Source organism: Myotis myotis, unplaced genomic scaffold, assembly GCF_014108235.1.
Source record: "Myotis myotis isolate mMyoMyo1 unplaced genomic scaffold, mMyoMyo1.p scaffold_m19_p_10, whole genome shotgun sequence".
Lineage (NCBI taxonomy): Eukaryota > Metazoa > Chordata > Mammalia > Chiroptera > Vespertilionidae > Myotis > Myotis myotis.
Window position 1 is genome coordinate 40072476 of NW_023416314.1, and position 17757 is coordinate 40090232.

Below are 17757 nucleotides of genomic sequence, written 5' to 3' on the forward strand. Positions count from 1 at the left end.
TTATTTTGTATTATTATTTGTTAATTATTGCATTATTTTTCCATACGAACAACTGTAAACCTATTTTTGCACACCCCCCCCTCCCATATATTACATTTCTTCATATTTGATTTCAAATTGCCTATTCCTTTTCATTTTTTACCAATAGGGCATGTGATAAGTCCTTTTAAAAAAAATTGCCAGCCTGATAATACATGCACCATTTAATGCCATTAAACTACCTCCATTTGCCTAGAAACTGAACTTCTGGAACACTACTTTTTCTTGGTCCTTTTTTTTAAATCTTTGAGGACAGGTTTTCATTCTGTCTTTGTCCAGGTTGCTATAACAAAATTCCATAGATGGGGTGGCTTATAAATAGCAGAAGTTTATTTCTCACAGTTCTGGGGGCTGGAAGTCCGAGACATAGTCAGGTTCTAGTGAAGTCTCTTTTCTGAATTGCAAACTTCCCAACTTCTGGTTTGTCCTCATATGGGGAAAGGGTTTGGGAGCTCTGTGCGGTCTCTCTTACAAGGACACTAATCTGACTTATGACCAATCAGTCCCCAAAAGCCTTATCTCCTAATAACATCACCTTTGGGAGTTTAGGATTTCCACATATGAATTGTGGAGGTGAGGGTGGGAGGGTTTACAAACATTCAAACCATAGCAAGTCCTTTCTCTGTAAATGTTTCTTAAAGTTCCCTCAGTTCTCTTGTGACTGCTTTAAGTACTCTTTATTTCTATCCCTGTCTCTAAATATTGCCTATAAACTAGTAATGATCATATGCTTTATTAAGTCTTCATCTTGGGAACCAAAAAGTCAGCTGTCTCCAACTTTCACTTCTTTCTAGATCTTATGTTGTTGTTTTTAAGAATGTTAAGTCGCTGTTTCTCTGCTTGATCGGTGCCTTTCACAATTTCATTTGCTACAATACCACTATCTCTAGGCCTACTGTTACTCCCCTGCTTGAAAATCTTCTATTGTTTCTCCTTCCCAAGAGGATAAAATAAAATTAAAAGAAATTTTTTTAAATATTCAAAGCCATGGAGAAACCTGGCTCCAAATGACCTTCCTGTCCTTGTCTGCCATTTCTCCTTTCATCCTTGGTTCCCAACCCTTGGGCACATCAGGCTGCAGTTGTATTGCAGTTCATATCACACCTCAACTGAACTACTGTCAGTCATCCTCCCTGCCTTCCTGGTTGTCTAGGCTCAGGATACTCTCCCTTCCTACCAATAACAACAATACTTGAATGCTTGCTTATGTATTTATTTAAAATATATTTTTATTGATTTCAGAGAGTAAGGGAGAGAGAGATAGAAACATCAGTGATGAGAGAGAATCATTAATCGGCTGCTCCCTGCACGCCCGCCACTAGGGATTAAGACCATAACCCCAGGCATGAGCCCCCACTGGGAATCAAACCATGACCTTCTTCATAGATGGATGCTCACCCACGGAGCCACACAGGCCAAGATGAATACTTATTTATTAAACACCATGCTTTTTCCTTGTTATCAGTTACTGTATAAATTAATCTTAGATTATGAACTTACCACATTTCTAGAATCTGCTTGATGTGTGGTGATATATTTCTGGGTCTGAGTTTGAGATGAGAGGAGAAGGTAGAAAATAATTATTTAGAACAGTGAGATAACAAGTGGATTAGGGGAACAGAGGAGGATTGCTGGATAGTAGCACTAAGGCGCTAGTAGAATTTATTTACATCAATTTATAGTGAGAACAAGCAGCATGATTATGGTTTTCTCAGCAACGTTCTGTTGCACGGACATCAATATGATATAAACAGAATTTTTGATTTAACCAGTGTTGGAACTTGTAGATTATAATGATGAAAAGAAAGGGGGGCGAGGATAGTAAGAGTGTACATGAGGAAGTAATTATAATGGTGGACATGAAGCCAGGTAGGTTAAGGAGCTGAGAAAGGAGATCATGACAGGTTTGAGAGACTGTGGGAAGGGGGTAGGATCAAATAGATTGTGGGTGTTCTGATGGGGTTGAGTGATTCTTAGAGTCATAATCCTAAAGGGAATGAGGGGAAACAGGAGTTATTGGTCAGCAAATAGATAATTAAATTGGAGTTAGAGCAGAGAGGTAGTTGTTGGCAATGGCAAAGTCTAGGTTATGACCATGGGAGTGCACTTTCCAGATGGATAGCCTTAGAAAATTTTCACATTTCTAAGTCTTACTTTTCTTCTCTGCAAAATGGTCCTGCAAAATGGGGAAATGCCTATCTTACAAAGTTATCATGAGAATTAAATGGTATGATAAATGTAAACTACATGACATAGTGACTAGCATGTGATAGGTTCTTAAAATAATTTCTCTCCTTTCTTTTGTAATTTTGACCCTCATTTCCTGACCTGAGCAGAATAATAAAACACCATACATACTTGATATCTTTCCTTCTGCTTCAGAGTTACTTATATGAAGCCTAGTGACATAAGATAAAAATTTTAAATCACTCTACAAGCCATCATTATTTTTCCCCAATCAGAATGAAAACCACCACTAGCTTAGAACTACCACTACTGTGTTAACAAGAAGTGCTTCTCTTTTACAATTCTGCTACTGTTGCTGTTTATTCATTTAAAAGAATCTGTGTGTCACATCATTTGCATTTAATTGTTAAAATAGCCCTGTGAGTTACATTGTGCAGGTATTTTTGTTATTGCTTTGTTTGCCAGTTGGGGAACTGAAAGTAAAGTGAAAAGTTACACATGACTATATTCCTTAAATTAGAACTTGAACCCAGGTCTTCTGACTGACTAGTAACTGAATTCTGTGTTTTCCATGGTATCTCATTGTTGAGAATATGATTGCCTACTACGGATCTGTTACTCTATAAAGATCTCCCTTTGAATTGTATAATGAAAATATTTTTTATTGTATAGGCCTCATTGTACAGTATTATAAAATGAATTTATATATTCATCCATTTATTTCTCTTCTTCATTCATCGCATAATTATTATAATCTTTCTAAATAGTAGGCCATGGGCTAGGTCCAGGAATATAATAGTGAGAATGACATATACCCCTGCCTTCATGAAATTTTCACTATAGTGAGGACAGACTTTAAACAATTACATAACGCTGTTTATAATTGAAGGGAAAATGCTCAAGACAAGTGAACAAATAACAGAGAGGGACTTGACTGAGTTTGTGGGTCGGCTTGGTGGTGATCATAAAAGACTTTCCTAAGGAAGTTGCATTTAAGCCAAGATTTGAAGGATCAGCAACAGTCACCTAGGTCAGCGTTTTCAACCGGTGTGCCATGGCACACTGATGCGCCACAAAAATTTTTAAAACATGCAGTGCCTGACTATTTAGTCAGGGGCACTAACCTCTTTTCCCTTAGATTGTTAAATTTAAAAAGTGACAACAACCAACACAGTAGCCATCTGGCGTGAATGAATTAAAAGTATACCTATTTTTTTGTGAGATTAAAAAAATATATGTGTTCTCATTTTTATTAGGATTTTAAAATGTATTTTAATATAAATTAATGGACTATAAAACATAGTACCGAGCTTTTGATTCTTTGAGGAAATCAGTTATTTGGACTGCTTTGGAGGTCCTGTGTGAGTTCACACCCAGGTTGCATTGATTGTCATGCAGTAAGGCCCTAGAGGAAATGGATTTTGCTGTTCTCTGAGTCCATCAGTACTTTTATGCTGGTAGTTTTTGCTAGCACACTACACTGAATCTTTTTTCCAAAGATTCATTTATTTATTTTCTATCTAAGTAAATGAATATTCCCATCTAAACTGATTCATTTGACATATTACAAAAACTAATTTTTTGCACAAATTAATTGTTTCCTTGGTTGAAAAATAGTTTCAAGGTTTTTTTTAGTTCTAATTATGATGGGGGCCCAGCTAATTTTTGTTTTGTTTTCATCCATCATCCATTGCCCCCCCGCCCCCCCTCCCGCCCCCCGCTAGCATTTTATGTAGCATATGGTCCTATACATTGCTATAATAGAAAATCCACATGACATAGGAAAGGAAATCTCAGGAGATGAATGTTGTAATCTATCAGTGCATGTATCTCATTTTATAAAACAAAGTACCGTCCATTATTCTGCTATGTTATAAAATATGTTTATAGCTAGTGTAGGGTCATACTAGAACTGGCTAAGGCATTTAGCAAAGTAGAAGAGAAGGTTTGAAAAGGAAGTTGGCTATAAAAAAACACAGGTGAATAATTATTTGACTTTCCCAAGAGATTGCTGAGCACATTTATCAAGTAAAGGTAATGGGATTTGCTTGAAGTGATGCCAAGCCACAGTGTGATGCTGGCTAAGCATTATTGCAACAGAGAAATAGTTGTTAAGCAATGATACCATAGACTTCTTTTGTCAGACAAATAGATTTCTCCAGCACATAAGCAGTTGTTCTCCACCCCCCGTGTCACATCAGTTTGTGTGAGAGTAATATGATGTAGTTCAAATAGAATGTACCTAACCTTCATCTGTATTTCAGTACTGCTGCATTCTTATGTGATTTAATTCTCTAAATCTGAGTCTCATTACTTCATCGATAAAATTAAGAAAATATCTTGTTGAAATAATGACAGTTGATATTCATAATGATGACCCTGAGACTATGAAAGTCCTACAGGCTGAATTATTGACTGGTTTTTATAGTGTTAGCTTTGTCTGGAATTGCAATCCTTGTATCACTTTAACCAGTAATCTGAATAACTAATTAATCAAAACAGCCAATTGTTAAGCCATAGAGAGAGAGAGAGAGTATATGCTGTGTTTCTACTTATGTATTCTAAAAATAGTGCTTCCTATAAACCAGTGTAAATACACTTTTAACTATAAAGACAACATTCTTTCTGTTTGTCAGTGTTAACCAGTAAGAAAAAGGTTAGACAGCTTTTCTCTTCCCTACCTAATGCTTTTCTGTCCCTCTTTGAACCTAGGAGCATGTATCCTGTTTGGAAATCTTTTCTCGAGGGAACAATGCAGGTAGCCCAGTCTCGGATCAATATATGTGAAAACTATAAAAACTTCATTTCTGAGCCTGCAAGGACAGTGAGAAGCTTAAAAGAACAGCAACTGAAAAGGGTATTGTTTCTATTTGTCCTTTTCTTATATGCATTTTAATATCTGTGTTATATTGTAATCTGCAAGATTATATTAAACTAGAGGCCCAGTGCATGGATTCGTGCACGGGTCAGGTCCAGCCGGCTGGGCCCCAATCGGGGCAGATTGGGGCTGGGCCTGTCGGGAGGAGGAGATGGTGGGAAGTTGGCCGGCCAGCCCGCCCTGATCGGGGCCTGATGAGGGCCAGGCCGGCTGGGGGAAGGAGCGGCCGACAATTGGCCGGTGGGCCTCACCCCCAATTGGGGTTGGGAGGCCAATTGGGGGTGGAGCTGGCCATGGGGAGGGGCTGTGGGTGGTGGGCCAGCCATCCCCGCCCCCAAATGGGGTGGGGGGTGCAATCAGGGGTGGGCCGGCCAGGGGGAGGGGCTGCGGGCCTATCATGGTGGGGTAGGCTAATTGGGGGCAGGGGTGGCCAGGGGGAAAGGAGGGAGCGTTTGGCCAGCCAGCCCCGCTCTTAATCGGAGTGGGAGAGTCCAATCAGGGGCAGGGGGGAGGGGCCACGAGGTTGGCCGACTGGCCCCACCCACCCCCCAATCAACTGGTTTGCTGGCCACAGTGGGTGTCATAATGACCAGTCGTTACAGTCGTTATGGTCATTATGATCGCTGGCTTTTTATATATATAGATTGCATTTAATACTTGGAGCTTTCCTATTTGATCACAATTCTGATTTCAACATGGTTTTCTGATTACAACATGTACTTTCTAACTACTGTGTTTTATTAACTGACAATGGTGAGTGTAAATTTAATATGTGGACATTCTGAAAGTTCTGTAAATACTTAAGTATTAATTTTCAACTTAGCTTAAGTAAATAGATTATAGTTTTACAACATTGGTATAGTTTGGTGTATATTAAAATAGTTAAAATTTATTAATCTCACTGAGTCTTAAAAAAATTCAATATAGCTTCAATTTAAGCCATTTTGCATAATGATTTAAAAGAAGTTGACACTTTTTGACAAAATATAAAGTTATTACCAAAAATTACCAAAAATGATATACTCTAAAGTTTAATTATATAGGTCAGTGGTCAGCAAACTGCGGCTCGGCAAACCGCGGCTCGCGAGCCACATGCAGCTCCTTGCCCCCTTGAGTGTGGCTCTTCCACAAGATACCGGCTCTTCCACAAAATACCAACTTCTGGGCATGGGCCACGAAGTTTCAATCGCACTTTATGTGCGTGCTCGCACGTGATATTTTGTGGAAGAGCCACGCTGAAGGGGCCAAAGAGCCGCATGTGGCTCGCAAGCCCGGTTTGCCGACCACGGATATTGTTTATGTAAAAGTAAAAGTTTTCAAATAGATCTTTCTTTGATTATGCAGAAATTAAAAATTCACAGAAAATTCATTATTAAATGTGATTTTTATGAAAGGCTTGCTATTGGAAATAGGTAATGGAATTATGTCATTTTTGGAAATAGAGTTACAAAAATAGAGATTATCATGATACCTAAGAAGCAATTAAATTTTTCTTGGGGAATTATTAATACTTTAGAAGATATTAAGGTAATTATTTAAGAATATAATGTTTCAGAAGCCATCCAGTATTTTGATTCTAATTGTCATTTGGATTTTCAGAACTTTTGTACAAACAAAAAGCAACAAACACTAATCTTCCTTTTTGTCAAAGCATAATATCAGTATGTTAAGTGTATGTTGTGTGTATATAAAATTTTAATCTCTTTCGAGCGGTCAGATAATATCAGTTGATCTTAACATACGTTATAAGAATGCACTTTTTTATCTTTGATCAAATACCTTTTTTAAAACAAACATGGTGAATAAACTATATAACCACTGACCAAACAGTGCTTTGATTTTAAAGAAAATATTTTGTATATGTATATACATATACCCATTTGTGCATACTAAGAAAAGACAGGAAATGAATAATATTGTAACTTCCTAATTGGCAATACCATGTTTCAAATATCAGTGCTTTCAACAAATCTAACTGAATTACTGGAATGTTCCACCTTTTTCACTATCAGAATATTTTGAAAGATTTTACCTCTTTTACTTTTTTTCTTCCATTGGTAGAATAGTCTCTGACCTGAATGTAACCAACATTCCAGACCAAAGAATGTTTGGTGAGATTTGACAAGCCCTCATATGTGAATTAACTTGTTTTATATTAGAGCTGATAATCATGCTTATGTTTCATCTAAGCAATTGTTAAACATTAGGTACATATTAGGCTAACTGTCAAAACTCTGAGATTATAAATGACACAAACCAACTTCAGACATTTAAGCCAAGATGAAAATGTATTCGCTTGTAAATTTCAAAATGGATGGAATCCAGGTGGGGTGGATCCAGGTGTTCAAATAATAATATTAGAATTTAGTTTTTTCCTTCCCATCCATTAGCTGTGCCTTCTCCAGTGGCTTCATTCTTTAGCAACTCTCTCCACAAGGTGGCCCCCAAAGTGCCAGATTTTAAAATCTTATAGCTAGCCATTCCATGTTTTCTATTTTTCTAGTAGTTCTAACAAAACCACCAGAATTGAAACTCATTGGGTCATCTTGGCTCACAGCCCACCCACTCCAGGCAGGAGTTACAATCGTCATATAAACTACATGGACTAAAAATGGGGAAAGAGATTCTCCAAAGGAAAATGGAGATGGGTTCCCAAAGAAACATTCACAAACAAAAGCAACAGATGGCCACTGCAATTGGCCTCTCCAATTGTACCTCCCAAACTTTATGACAACTAACTCCATATAGGAACAGCTAAACCATCGACATCTTCTTTTTCTTTTTCTTCTTAGGCTGGCTACCACTAGTGCTAGGACTGGGGCCACTTAGCAGTAATTAGGAGCACACAGAGGCCAGATGCTGCTAACTTGGGAGATTTTAGAAAAGTCTGAAGCATGAGCCGAGAGAAGCTGTTTGTATGGAAAAGCCACTAGTAATAGCAGGGGTGGGCCCACAAGTTGGGGGGGGCAGGGTCTCAGGGACTCACCAGGTTGGGGTGAACATTGTAAGCCAAGTTAATGGAGACTCAGATATGGGGCCTGCCTGCTGGCTCGGTGGAGTTAGGGCTCAGAAAAAGAACAATGGCCTCTTCCAGCACTGCTGTCTGGGAGGAAGCTGCCCCTTAGCCCTTGCCCTGAAGCCAGACAATTCAGTTCTTCCCCTGGTGCCTTTGGAGCTGCTGCCCCAGTACTGGAGCTCAGAGCAAGTGAGTCTGAGTAAGTCTGTGCATGGGCCCTTTAAGAGGAACTGCCTGGGACTCCAGCCAACTTTTGTCTCCCTCAGCCTCAATCCCCACTGGCTTTTACAGCTAGAAGTTAGAGAGACTTTTCTTCCTGGCACGGGAACTTTTCCGCAGGTTGGGGGTTCTGATGTGGGGCCCCTGGGACCCTTCGCTCCTTAGTGGAGGACCTCTGAAGTTGAGATATTTCTCCTGGTTTTTAACCACCACACATGGTGTAGGACCAACCCATTCGGTATCCCTGCCCCTTCTACCCATCTTGATATGGCTTTTTCTTTATATTCTTAGTTATGGGACTTCTGTTCAGCCATATTTCAGGTGTTCTGAATGATAGTTGTTCTGTAATTTAGTTGTAATTTTGATGTAATTATGGAGGTTCCTAGTACCATGTTAACCTATACCTCCATCTTGACTGGAACTCGTCATATTTCTGTACAACCTTTATGCTTATTTTTTATTATTTCTGAATGACTTTTTCATTTATGCTACTTTATTTCATCATACCTCTGTTTAATCATAACAATAATCTGCAATGAAAGTTAACTTTGTTCTTTCCAGTTATTTTTTTTAGGGTAAATTTCCAGGACATGACTACTGGGTCAGAGAACCTACTAGTTTGTAGGACTTGGATGTACTGGCCCAAGTTACTTTTATTTTTATTTCTGCTTTCAAGTTATTAGCAAGTCTACCTGTCCTATCTATCCATCTATCTCTCTATCTATATTCTTTCCGTGTCATACTCAGAGGTCATACTTTTTAAAATTTCTTTACTACGATCTAAGTTATAATATCCAAATTTGTCATCATTTTATATGATCCCTTAGCCTTAATGTAAACTTATACACTCGATTCTGTCTGCTCAGTGCTGGTAACTCTTGGGGGAAAGCTGGGCTTTTCTTAACATAGGCAACATTAAGCTTCTTTTTAAGTATATAATAGTCCACCCCAGAAAAGTAGATTCCCACAGACGAAATTTATTTTAGAAGTTGGAAAGAAAGCCCTAGGTAATCTTTTCCTATGCAAATTAAATTTTATGACTTTTTAAAAATAAATATTTTTGGCATTTTGCTACGTAGAGAGCACTTTCCTTTGAAGAAAAACCCTAATTACTCTGACTTGAATAGCTCACTTGGGTGATGGAGAACATTTGGTTGTAGGGAAGAAAGGATTACAAGAGATCTCTTCAGTGTAAACATAGGCTATCTCTAGTAGTTTAATAACTAGTATCTTAGAAACATATGTAAAGGGGAAAAAGCAAGTTGGAATAGAATCAACCAGAATTTTATAAGAGTTTTGAGAATCTTTTTAAAGATAAGAACTATCATAAAGTGCATCTGATACTGTGGTACATAGAGAAAATAGAAGCCTTTTGAGTGGCATTGTTCAATATTTATGTAAGTTTCAAGTGTCCAGTTCTTTGGTGCATCATCTGCTTATTGCATTGTGTGCTCATCACCCAGAATCTAGTCTCCTTCTGTCCCCATATAGTTGATCTCCTTTACTCTCTTCTCGCAGCCTCTTCCCCTCTGGTAACCACTATATTCTTGCCTGTGTCTATGAGTTTGTTTTGTTTGTTCATTTGTTGCTTTCTTTTATATCCCACACATGAGTGAAATCATATGGTTCTTATACTGTTCTGTCTGGCTTATTTCACTTAGCATGATATTCTCAAAATCCATCCATATTATCTCAAATTTTATCCTTAGTTATGGCTGAGTATATTCCATTACATATACTGTATGTACCACATCTGGTTTATCCAGTCATCCATGAAGGACACTTAGGTTGTTTCCATGTATTGGCTCCTGTGAATAATGCTCCAGTGAACATAGGGTTACATATATCTTTACAAATAAATATTTTCAAATTTTTCAGGTAGATACCCAAAGGAGGGATTGTTGGGTCATATGGTAGCTCTAATTAATACCCTTTTATAGATGAAAATGAATTAAGTAATCTTCATTAGTTGCTTAGTCACCCATAATTAAGGAGAGCTGTCTTGTTCTCATGTATAGGTGCCCATGGTATTCAATTTGTATGGATATACTGAGACCCTTTCCACATGGTTGTAGTCCCCTGGAAAACCTTTGACCTACTATGTTTAGTTTCCTCTCAAAATAGATTAGCAGACCGTTTCATTGCATATATATCACTATAGGACTCTTGGGCTTCCCTTCATTGATTAGTTTTTCTGAGGCCAAGCTTGTTTGGATGAACATTATAGACATATATGCCTTACACCTGATTCCTCTTTTAAATAATTGATTTCTTTTTCCCATGAAACACAATTGTATCTTTCAGACCATGCTCCAGTTTGAGTTCTTAATATCTAATTGTAGCCATGGAGCACTCTCTTCAGCTCTTCACACCTGTAAACATGGCATTATTGGGATGTTTATCACTTCTCTGTGGGATTGTCAGGTCGTCATGGTATTATTTATTAAACAAGAGGTTTGTATGTGATAAGGACTTAAAATTAAGGAGAAAAAGATTTTTCTGCAAGATAAAAACCTTACTATTTAAGTATGTCTTTACAATGAAATATTTTTCAGACATTAAAAGAGTAGAAGCATTAATGCTTAGTATTACATAGATGAACCCTAAAAACATTATGCCAAGTGAAAGAAATGAGACATATAAGGCCATATATTTTATGCTCCCGTTGATATGAAATGTCCGGAATAGGAAATTCATAGAGACAGAAAGTAGATTAGTGGTTGCCAGGGGCTATGGTAGGGGGACATGGGGAGTTACTTGTAAATGTAATCGAGTTTCTTTTTTGGTTTTTTAAAATGTTCTGGAATTCGATAGTGGTAATGGTTTTAACATCGTTGCGAATATACTAAAAACCACTGCATTATACACTTTAAAAAGGTGAGTTTTATATAAAGTAAATGATATATCAACATTTTTAAAAGTTTGCTATTTTAAGATAAAATATCTCTATATTAGACCTTAAAAACATGGTTATCACAAAACTGGAGTAGATACTATAATAGGTTACATGGTAAATGATATAATTATTTCCTCACTGTATGACTTACGGTAAATTATTTAACCTATTTGTATCCCCTTCTTAAAATGGGACTAATAATATGAATAATTTTATCACTGAGTTGTTTCAAGAACTAAATGTAAAAATGCCCATTAAGTGCTAAGCATAATGCATTGTGCCTGTACAATGCCCACAGGGAATCTTCTTCATTGTAGTTAAGTATTCAGACTGTTATGATTATCCCAGGCCACATCTGGCATATTTACTCAGAAGGACATTAGGACAGGGAACACAATTAACCAGTAGGGTGGCATCCAACATTAATACAATTAGTTCTTCCACCAGTGTATACCTCAGTCTACACAGCCAACCAGAGTTACTCTGGTCCCCAGGAGACATGTCTGGGGGGAGGGAATGAGACTCACATATACAGGGGTAGCCACAGGCTCTAAAGGAGACTAAAATATCTTATTACAGCTCTAGAGATAGAGCTTCCAAGGTCCCTGCAGGGGGCACATCCAGACCCAGGAATCACCATACTCAAGCCCAATGCCAAGATATTTATAGTTCATTTACAGTTTTTCCCAGTTGATGCAATTTACCTATCAGGGTTCATAAGCATTGTTGTTGAGTAATTGAGTTGACACTGTTCTTATCAGGTTTCCATTGAAACACAGACCTAAAGCTCCAGTTTTTATGCAGAAGGAAAGAGGTCTGTTTTCTTAACCCTTTATTCACAGCCTGGCAATTATTAAATGCTCAATACATGTACCCACAGGGAACCTTCCAGATCGCTCACTTCTTGTAAAGGAGTACCTTTCTTGACACCTACAATTTCTGGGAAATTCTGTCCTATATGTCACATGGCTAAGTTTAAGTTTATCCTTGCTCTCCCGATGTCCTTGCTCTACTCCACACTGTTCAGCCTGTGGAGGCCCTCACCAATGTCTCTTCCTGCTTTGCTGGGCTTTTATCAGTGTCCGCCAAGCACTGTCTGTGCTGTTCCAGGCTCACAAGATTTTCATTGGGGGCTACTCTGAACTGGCCTCAGGCTGGTGAAACTTTTCAGTGGTTTGTTTTAAACCAGGGAAAATTATTCCCTTTTGGATATCCAGAAGGGTCCCAAAATAGTGCTACTTTGGCCTCAGTGTATAACAGGAGTTTATTGATTAAACATTGCTTGGTGTTATTATGTCTATTCTTTCCAGAATGTATATGTGCATCCAAAGAGTTGAGGATAGTTTTGAGTAGTAATTATTATTGTGGGACCCAGCTTTCTTGCTTCTCTCCATCTTGGGCTTATCAAACGTCAGACTTCTCAGATTTCACTTCTTTTCTAGAGGTGAATTCTTCAGTACCTTTTGCACCACTGGTTCCCCAAACATATAGAAACTTTATTAAGATTATGAAGAAACACAGAATTGCTTTATTATTTTACCTTTATTGCCATGAGAACTCCAACAGTAAAAGCATGTTCATTGTTGCTCCTCTTGTCTTACCTTAATGTCAGTCATCAGCACTCAGAGGTTATTTCCCAGAACACAGTTGTTCAGCAGACTGTGACACTGGGCCGTACATTACGTGCAGTTGGGAGTACCAGCTGTCCGCTGGATTTGGATCTGCAGTTTGAAGGAGACCAGAAGTGCTGATTCTTCTCCTGGGCTTCCATCCTAAGGGGAGAGCGCATAGGCCTTGGGACAAACTAATTCATGTGAGCCCCAAACTAAAATCATAATAATTGAACTTTTTATTTTACAGTGTGTGGACCAGTTGACAAAGATCCAAACTGAATTACAAGAGACAGTGAAAGATTTAGCTAAAGGCAAAAAGAAGTACTTTGAGACTGAACAGATGGCTCATGCAGTACGAGAGAAAGCTGACATCGAGGCAAAGTATGTTTTAGCGTTTGTGAAAAAGTGATTATGCAAATAAATGTTATTTTTGCCAATCCTTTGTTTTCTATTAATATCAGGCATAGACTCATTCTTAGGTTATGTTGGTTTCATCTGACCTATAAGTGTACTTCAGAGCAAAAATTTTTTTGTATTAGCTGATTTTACTTAAAATACTATAGCCAAATGAGAAGATTTGATTAGTCAGTTTTTACATTAAATTGAGTTATCTAAAGAAGACAAATGAATATTGTATTGAAATCTTAGCAAAAGTCTAGTTAGAGTTGGTATGGTGTCTGAATATCAGGGTTTCAGAGCCTTATTTTTCTCTAGACTCTAAATCAATTGTAGTTGGAAATCCCTCGTCGTCAGCATGTCATTGAGGGAGGGACCATGGACACATCACGTGAACAAGGACACTGACCTCAGTGTAGAGACCCTGCCCCTGGCACAGTTTTCCTCTTATGTGAAATTCTAGTATATATGCTTTTTTATGTCTGCTTCAGCAACTTTGTGAATTTTACATCTGCATTTGTGATTTACAAATTCATTTTTTTTAAAATATATTTTATTGATTTTTTACAGAGAGGAAGGGAGAGAGATAGAGAGTTAGAAACATCGATGAGAGAGAAACATCGATCAGCTGCCTCCTGCACACCCCCTACTGGGGATGTGCCCGCAACCGAGGTACATGCCCTTGACCGGAATCGAACCTGGGACCCTTGAGTCCGCAGGCCAACGCTCTATCCACTGAGCCAAACCGGTCAGGGCACAAATTCATTCTTTTGAGAATAATTAGGAAAAGAAGGAAATGGCATTGGGTAATAGCAAGAGATAATGAAGCAAGCAGTAGAGTTGCAATGACAACTTGAGAAAAGATACGTTTTTAAGAAAAAAAAACCTGTATCCTAGAATGGAACTCTGAAGAGGTCTGTGAGGAGAGCTAAGACTCCCATTCACTGCTCACTGATGCAAAATCTAGGGGTCTGAACTCCGAGTTATGAAATCAGAAAGGCTATGAACACTTGTACAGACTAGTAAGGTGTGGGGAGTATCTTCCTAATATGTTTTTTATCTGCAAGAAATTAAAGAACCTCATAAGTATCTTGTGAAAATTTAAGGACTCCTGGGAAGTATATGTGCTACCAAGGTTTGGTAATTGAATGTTCATAAAGTACTTAATGTTACTGGGAAATATATTTTCTATTTACTGTTTCCCTGATTTAATGTATTGTCTTTATTACTTTATTTTTGTCAGCATATAAATATTTCTTGTAGAGGGAATGAACCCATCTTCCCAACAAGAACCAAAATTTTTTAGATCAAGTGATCTCCATTAGGAATATCCTGTTATGGAACTTGTTTGTTAAAACTCTCAGGGAGCCCTAACCGGTTTGGCTCAGTGGATAGAGCGTCGGCCTGTGGACTGAAGGGTCCCAGGTTCGATTCCGGTCAAGGGCATGTACCTTGGTTGTGGGCACATCCCCAGTAGGGAGTGTGCAGGAGGCAGCTGATGGATTTTTCTCTCTCATCGATGTTTCTAACTCTCTATCCCTCTCCCTTCCTCTCTGTAAAAAATCAATAAAATATATTTTTTTAAAAAAACAAAACTCTCAGGGATTCTAGAACAAAGAGTTGACTGATTTGTAGCACATACAGAAATACATACTCTAGGCAGGGCCTACAGGGTGAAAATGAGGACAGTTGAGGGCTGTTCCTGAGAAGTGTGGGTTTGACAGGGTCAAATGGTCACAGATGCTGACTGAAAGGAACTCCTTCTGACATGGCTCAAATTCAAAGGGGATATGAATTGGACATTTTCAGTGTGTAACTTTCCTGGAAAATTAACTGCAGAGTAAGAAATGCCTTTTCATCTTTACTCACTACTTGTTTATTGAATAATTACTTTATCTTGGGTGCTATGGGTACAGATATGAGTAAGATTAAATTTTGTGCCCTAAAGAAGTTTAAAGCCTATAGTTAAAGACTAATATATTTAAAAGTGATTTTATGATTTGTTTATTCCCAGTAAACTTAAAGAAACTAAGTGCCTAAAGACACTTACCTAGTAACTAATTTATTTGCAGTAGTTGTCCTATATAATAAAAGGCTAATATGCAAATCGACTGAACAGTGGAACGAGCTGTCACTATGACGCACACTGACCACCAGGGGGCAGACACTCTCACAGGGGGAGCACCGCTCAGTCAGAAGTCGGACTCACAGCTGTTGAGCCCAGCAGCTGTGGCAGTAGCCTCTCCCGCCTCCGCGGCAGCACTAAGGATGTCCGACTGACAGCTCCTGGACTGTGAGAGGGGTGCAGGTTGGGCTGAGGGATCCCTCTCCCCCAGAGTACACAAATTTCATGCAGCAGGCCTCTAGTATGGTAATATGTAAGCATGGAAAGTAGACTCATTTTGCCTAATGTAAAAGGAAACCTTTATAGAAGTGATGTTTGAACAGAGTCTTGGAGAACGAATATGATTTTTCTGAGTAAAGATGAGAAGGAAGATCAGGAATGGGGATGTGAAAACTGGAGTACATATCATTTGATAAATGATTTGACTGTTGGTGAGATGTGCACTTTAGGAGAGATATGTACCTCAAAGGAAGAGGGATATCATTTGAAGGCAAAGGTGAGTTCCGATTTGGATATGAAGGTTCTACAAAACCTGTGGACCATTGGTATGAATGTGTTTTGTAGGGAGTCATGTAACTCATTCTCAGATGAGAATCTGGGGGTTAATTGCCTTTCAGATGATAGGTATAGGGATGAAATCATATAGAAAATGAGATGGGAGGTTGAGTTGGAACCCTAAGTGACGTTAACATTTGGAAGGTAGATGAGGAAGAGTTCATTATATATATATATATCTATCTTATTTGTTCTAAATAGTAATCATTGAGGACAGGGACTGTATTATTCTATCGATTACCTACTTTAGTACCATACAAGAATTATATGAGGATTCATAAATGAAGCAGAAGCCAGAAACTTAAAACCTTATATTGGAAAATCGAAGTGCAACTCATACTATTTGGACAATGGCTACAAAAAAGAGGATAATTGAGAACCCCCCACACCTGAATGGGCCCTCTCAAATTTTAAAGTGTGCGGCCTTTGTTTTTCTAGATTAAAATGAAAACGAATATAATTGATAAAAACCAAAACCCCCATGAAGTATGAATATGGCAAGGTAGAAAATAGCAAGAATATCTTGGACCCAATTTTTTTTTTAACAGTGGGGAAGTAGTTGTGATGCATATGTGTGTACATCCTTAAATGTTTCTCTCTCATTAGAAAAGTGAGAGGCTGCTTTTTCTGTCCTTGTCACATCTGTTCTGCAGGGACCTGCTTGCCCTGTGGTCTGCAGCTTCAGAGTATGGCTCAGCTGCCAAAACATGCGTTGAATTCTCCACTGCAATCGCCATGACACTGCACTCAAGACAAACTTTGCAGCTTCAAAATTCACTGATTGTAGGAATGTTAATTGTTTCTTAGCAGTTGTCTATTGACTTTCTTCTTGTTATCTCTGGTTGTTTGGGTAAAGCCAACATATTTTAACTACTAATTTTTAGATTATGGTTCCCTTCCCATACTAAAAGGGATTGAGGGAAATCATGACACCAGATTGGGAGAAGATAAAATAGAACAAAACCATACAGGGCAACATAAACTGATGAACAAAAACAGATCCAGAGACAGAGAAGCATTGATCAGACCGTCAAACCTCAGAGGGAAGGTAGGGGAGGGCGGCGGTTAGGGGGAGAGATCAACCAAAGGACTTGTATGCATGCATATAAGCCTAGCCAATGGACACAGACACCAGGGGGGGGTGAGAGCATGAGTGGGGAGGAGGGGCAATGGGGGAATAAGGACACATATGTAATATCTTATTCAGTAAAGAAAAAAATATATGTGTGTGTGTGTGTGTGTGTGTGTGTGTGTATAAAATTAAAAAAGCAAAAAGTTAGAAACAACCCAACTGCTCATGAATAGGAGATTATAAAATAAAGTATTGCACATCCATGCACTAATAAAAAAAAACACACCATATAGGGCAGAGAGTCCAGGGACTTTCTCATTGTGTTGCAAATACTATATTAAGAGTAAAGAGGGCACACAGGCAGGCACCCAAACAAGAACTTTTAATGTGAGAAATAATGGAATTAAAGACTTGCTAGAGTCCGGTCACTATCATACTGTGGATTGCTTCATGGCGTTGTCGCAGCCTATCACACACTGCCCTGAAAGCCTGCTAATCTTTGCCTCCATAGGTTGGTTATTCCTGGGTTTAAGCTTTCCTTGTAGGAACTGAAGTATGAGTAATTGTAAAATATGGAAATTACCTATAGATTGATGACTCTTGTTTTTTATGAAATACCTTTATATTGGATTTATCTAGTTGATTTTTTTGTCATTCAGGATATTTTATTTTATTAATCTCAGTATTTCCTGTTTCATTACATTACATTCTTCCTGTAGTAAAATAAAGGAAAATAATCACTGATCTTGTTTTTCCATTTT

The 17757-nt window shown here is 38.3% G+C and overlaps 1 protein-coding gene across 5 annotated transcripts in view; it reads left to right on the plus strand.

Annotated features, from left to right (window-relative positions):
• Window positions 1-17757, plus strand: part of FCHSD2 (FCH and double SH3 domains 2) — a 178160-nt gene that overhangs the window by 71907 nt on the left and 88496 nt on the right. For all 5 annotated transcript variants that reach the window (XM_036325062.1, XM_036325061.1, XM_036325064.1 and 2 more), the window contains 2 exons: window positions 4939-5083; window positions 13096-13229. In XM_036325062.1, the coding sequence (XP_036180955.1) occupies window positions 4939-5083; window positions 13096-13229 (279 nt within the window). The remainder of the gene's footprint in view (window positions 1-4938; window positions 5084-13095; window positions 13230-17757) is intronic.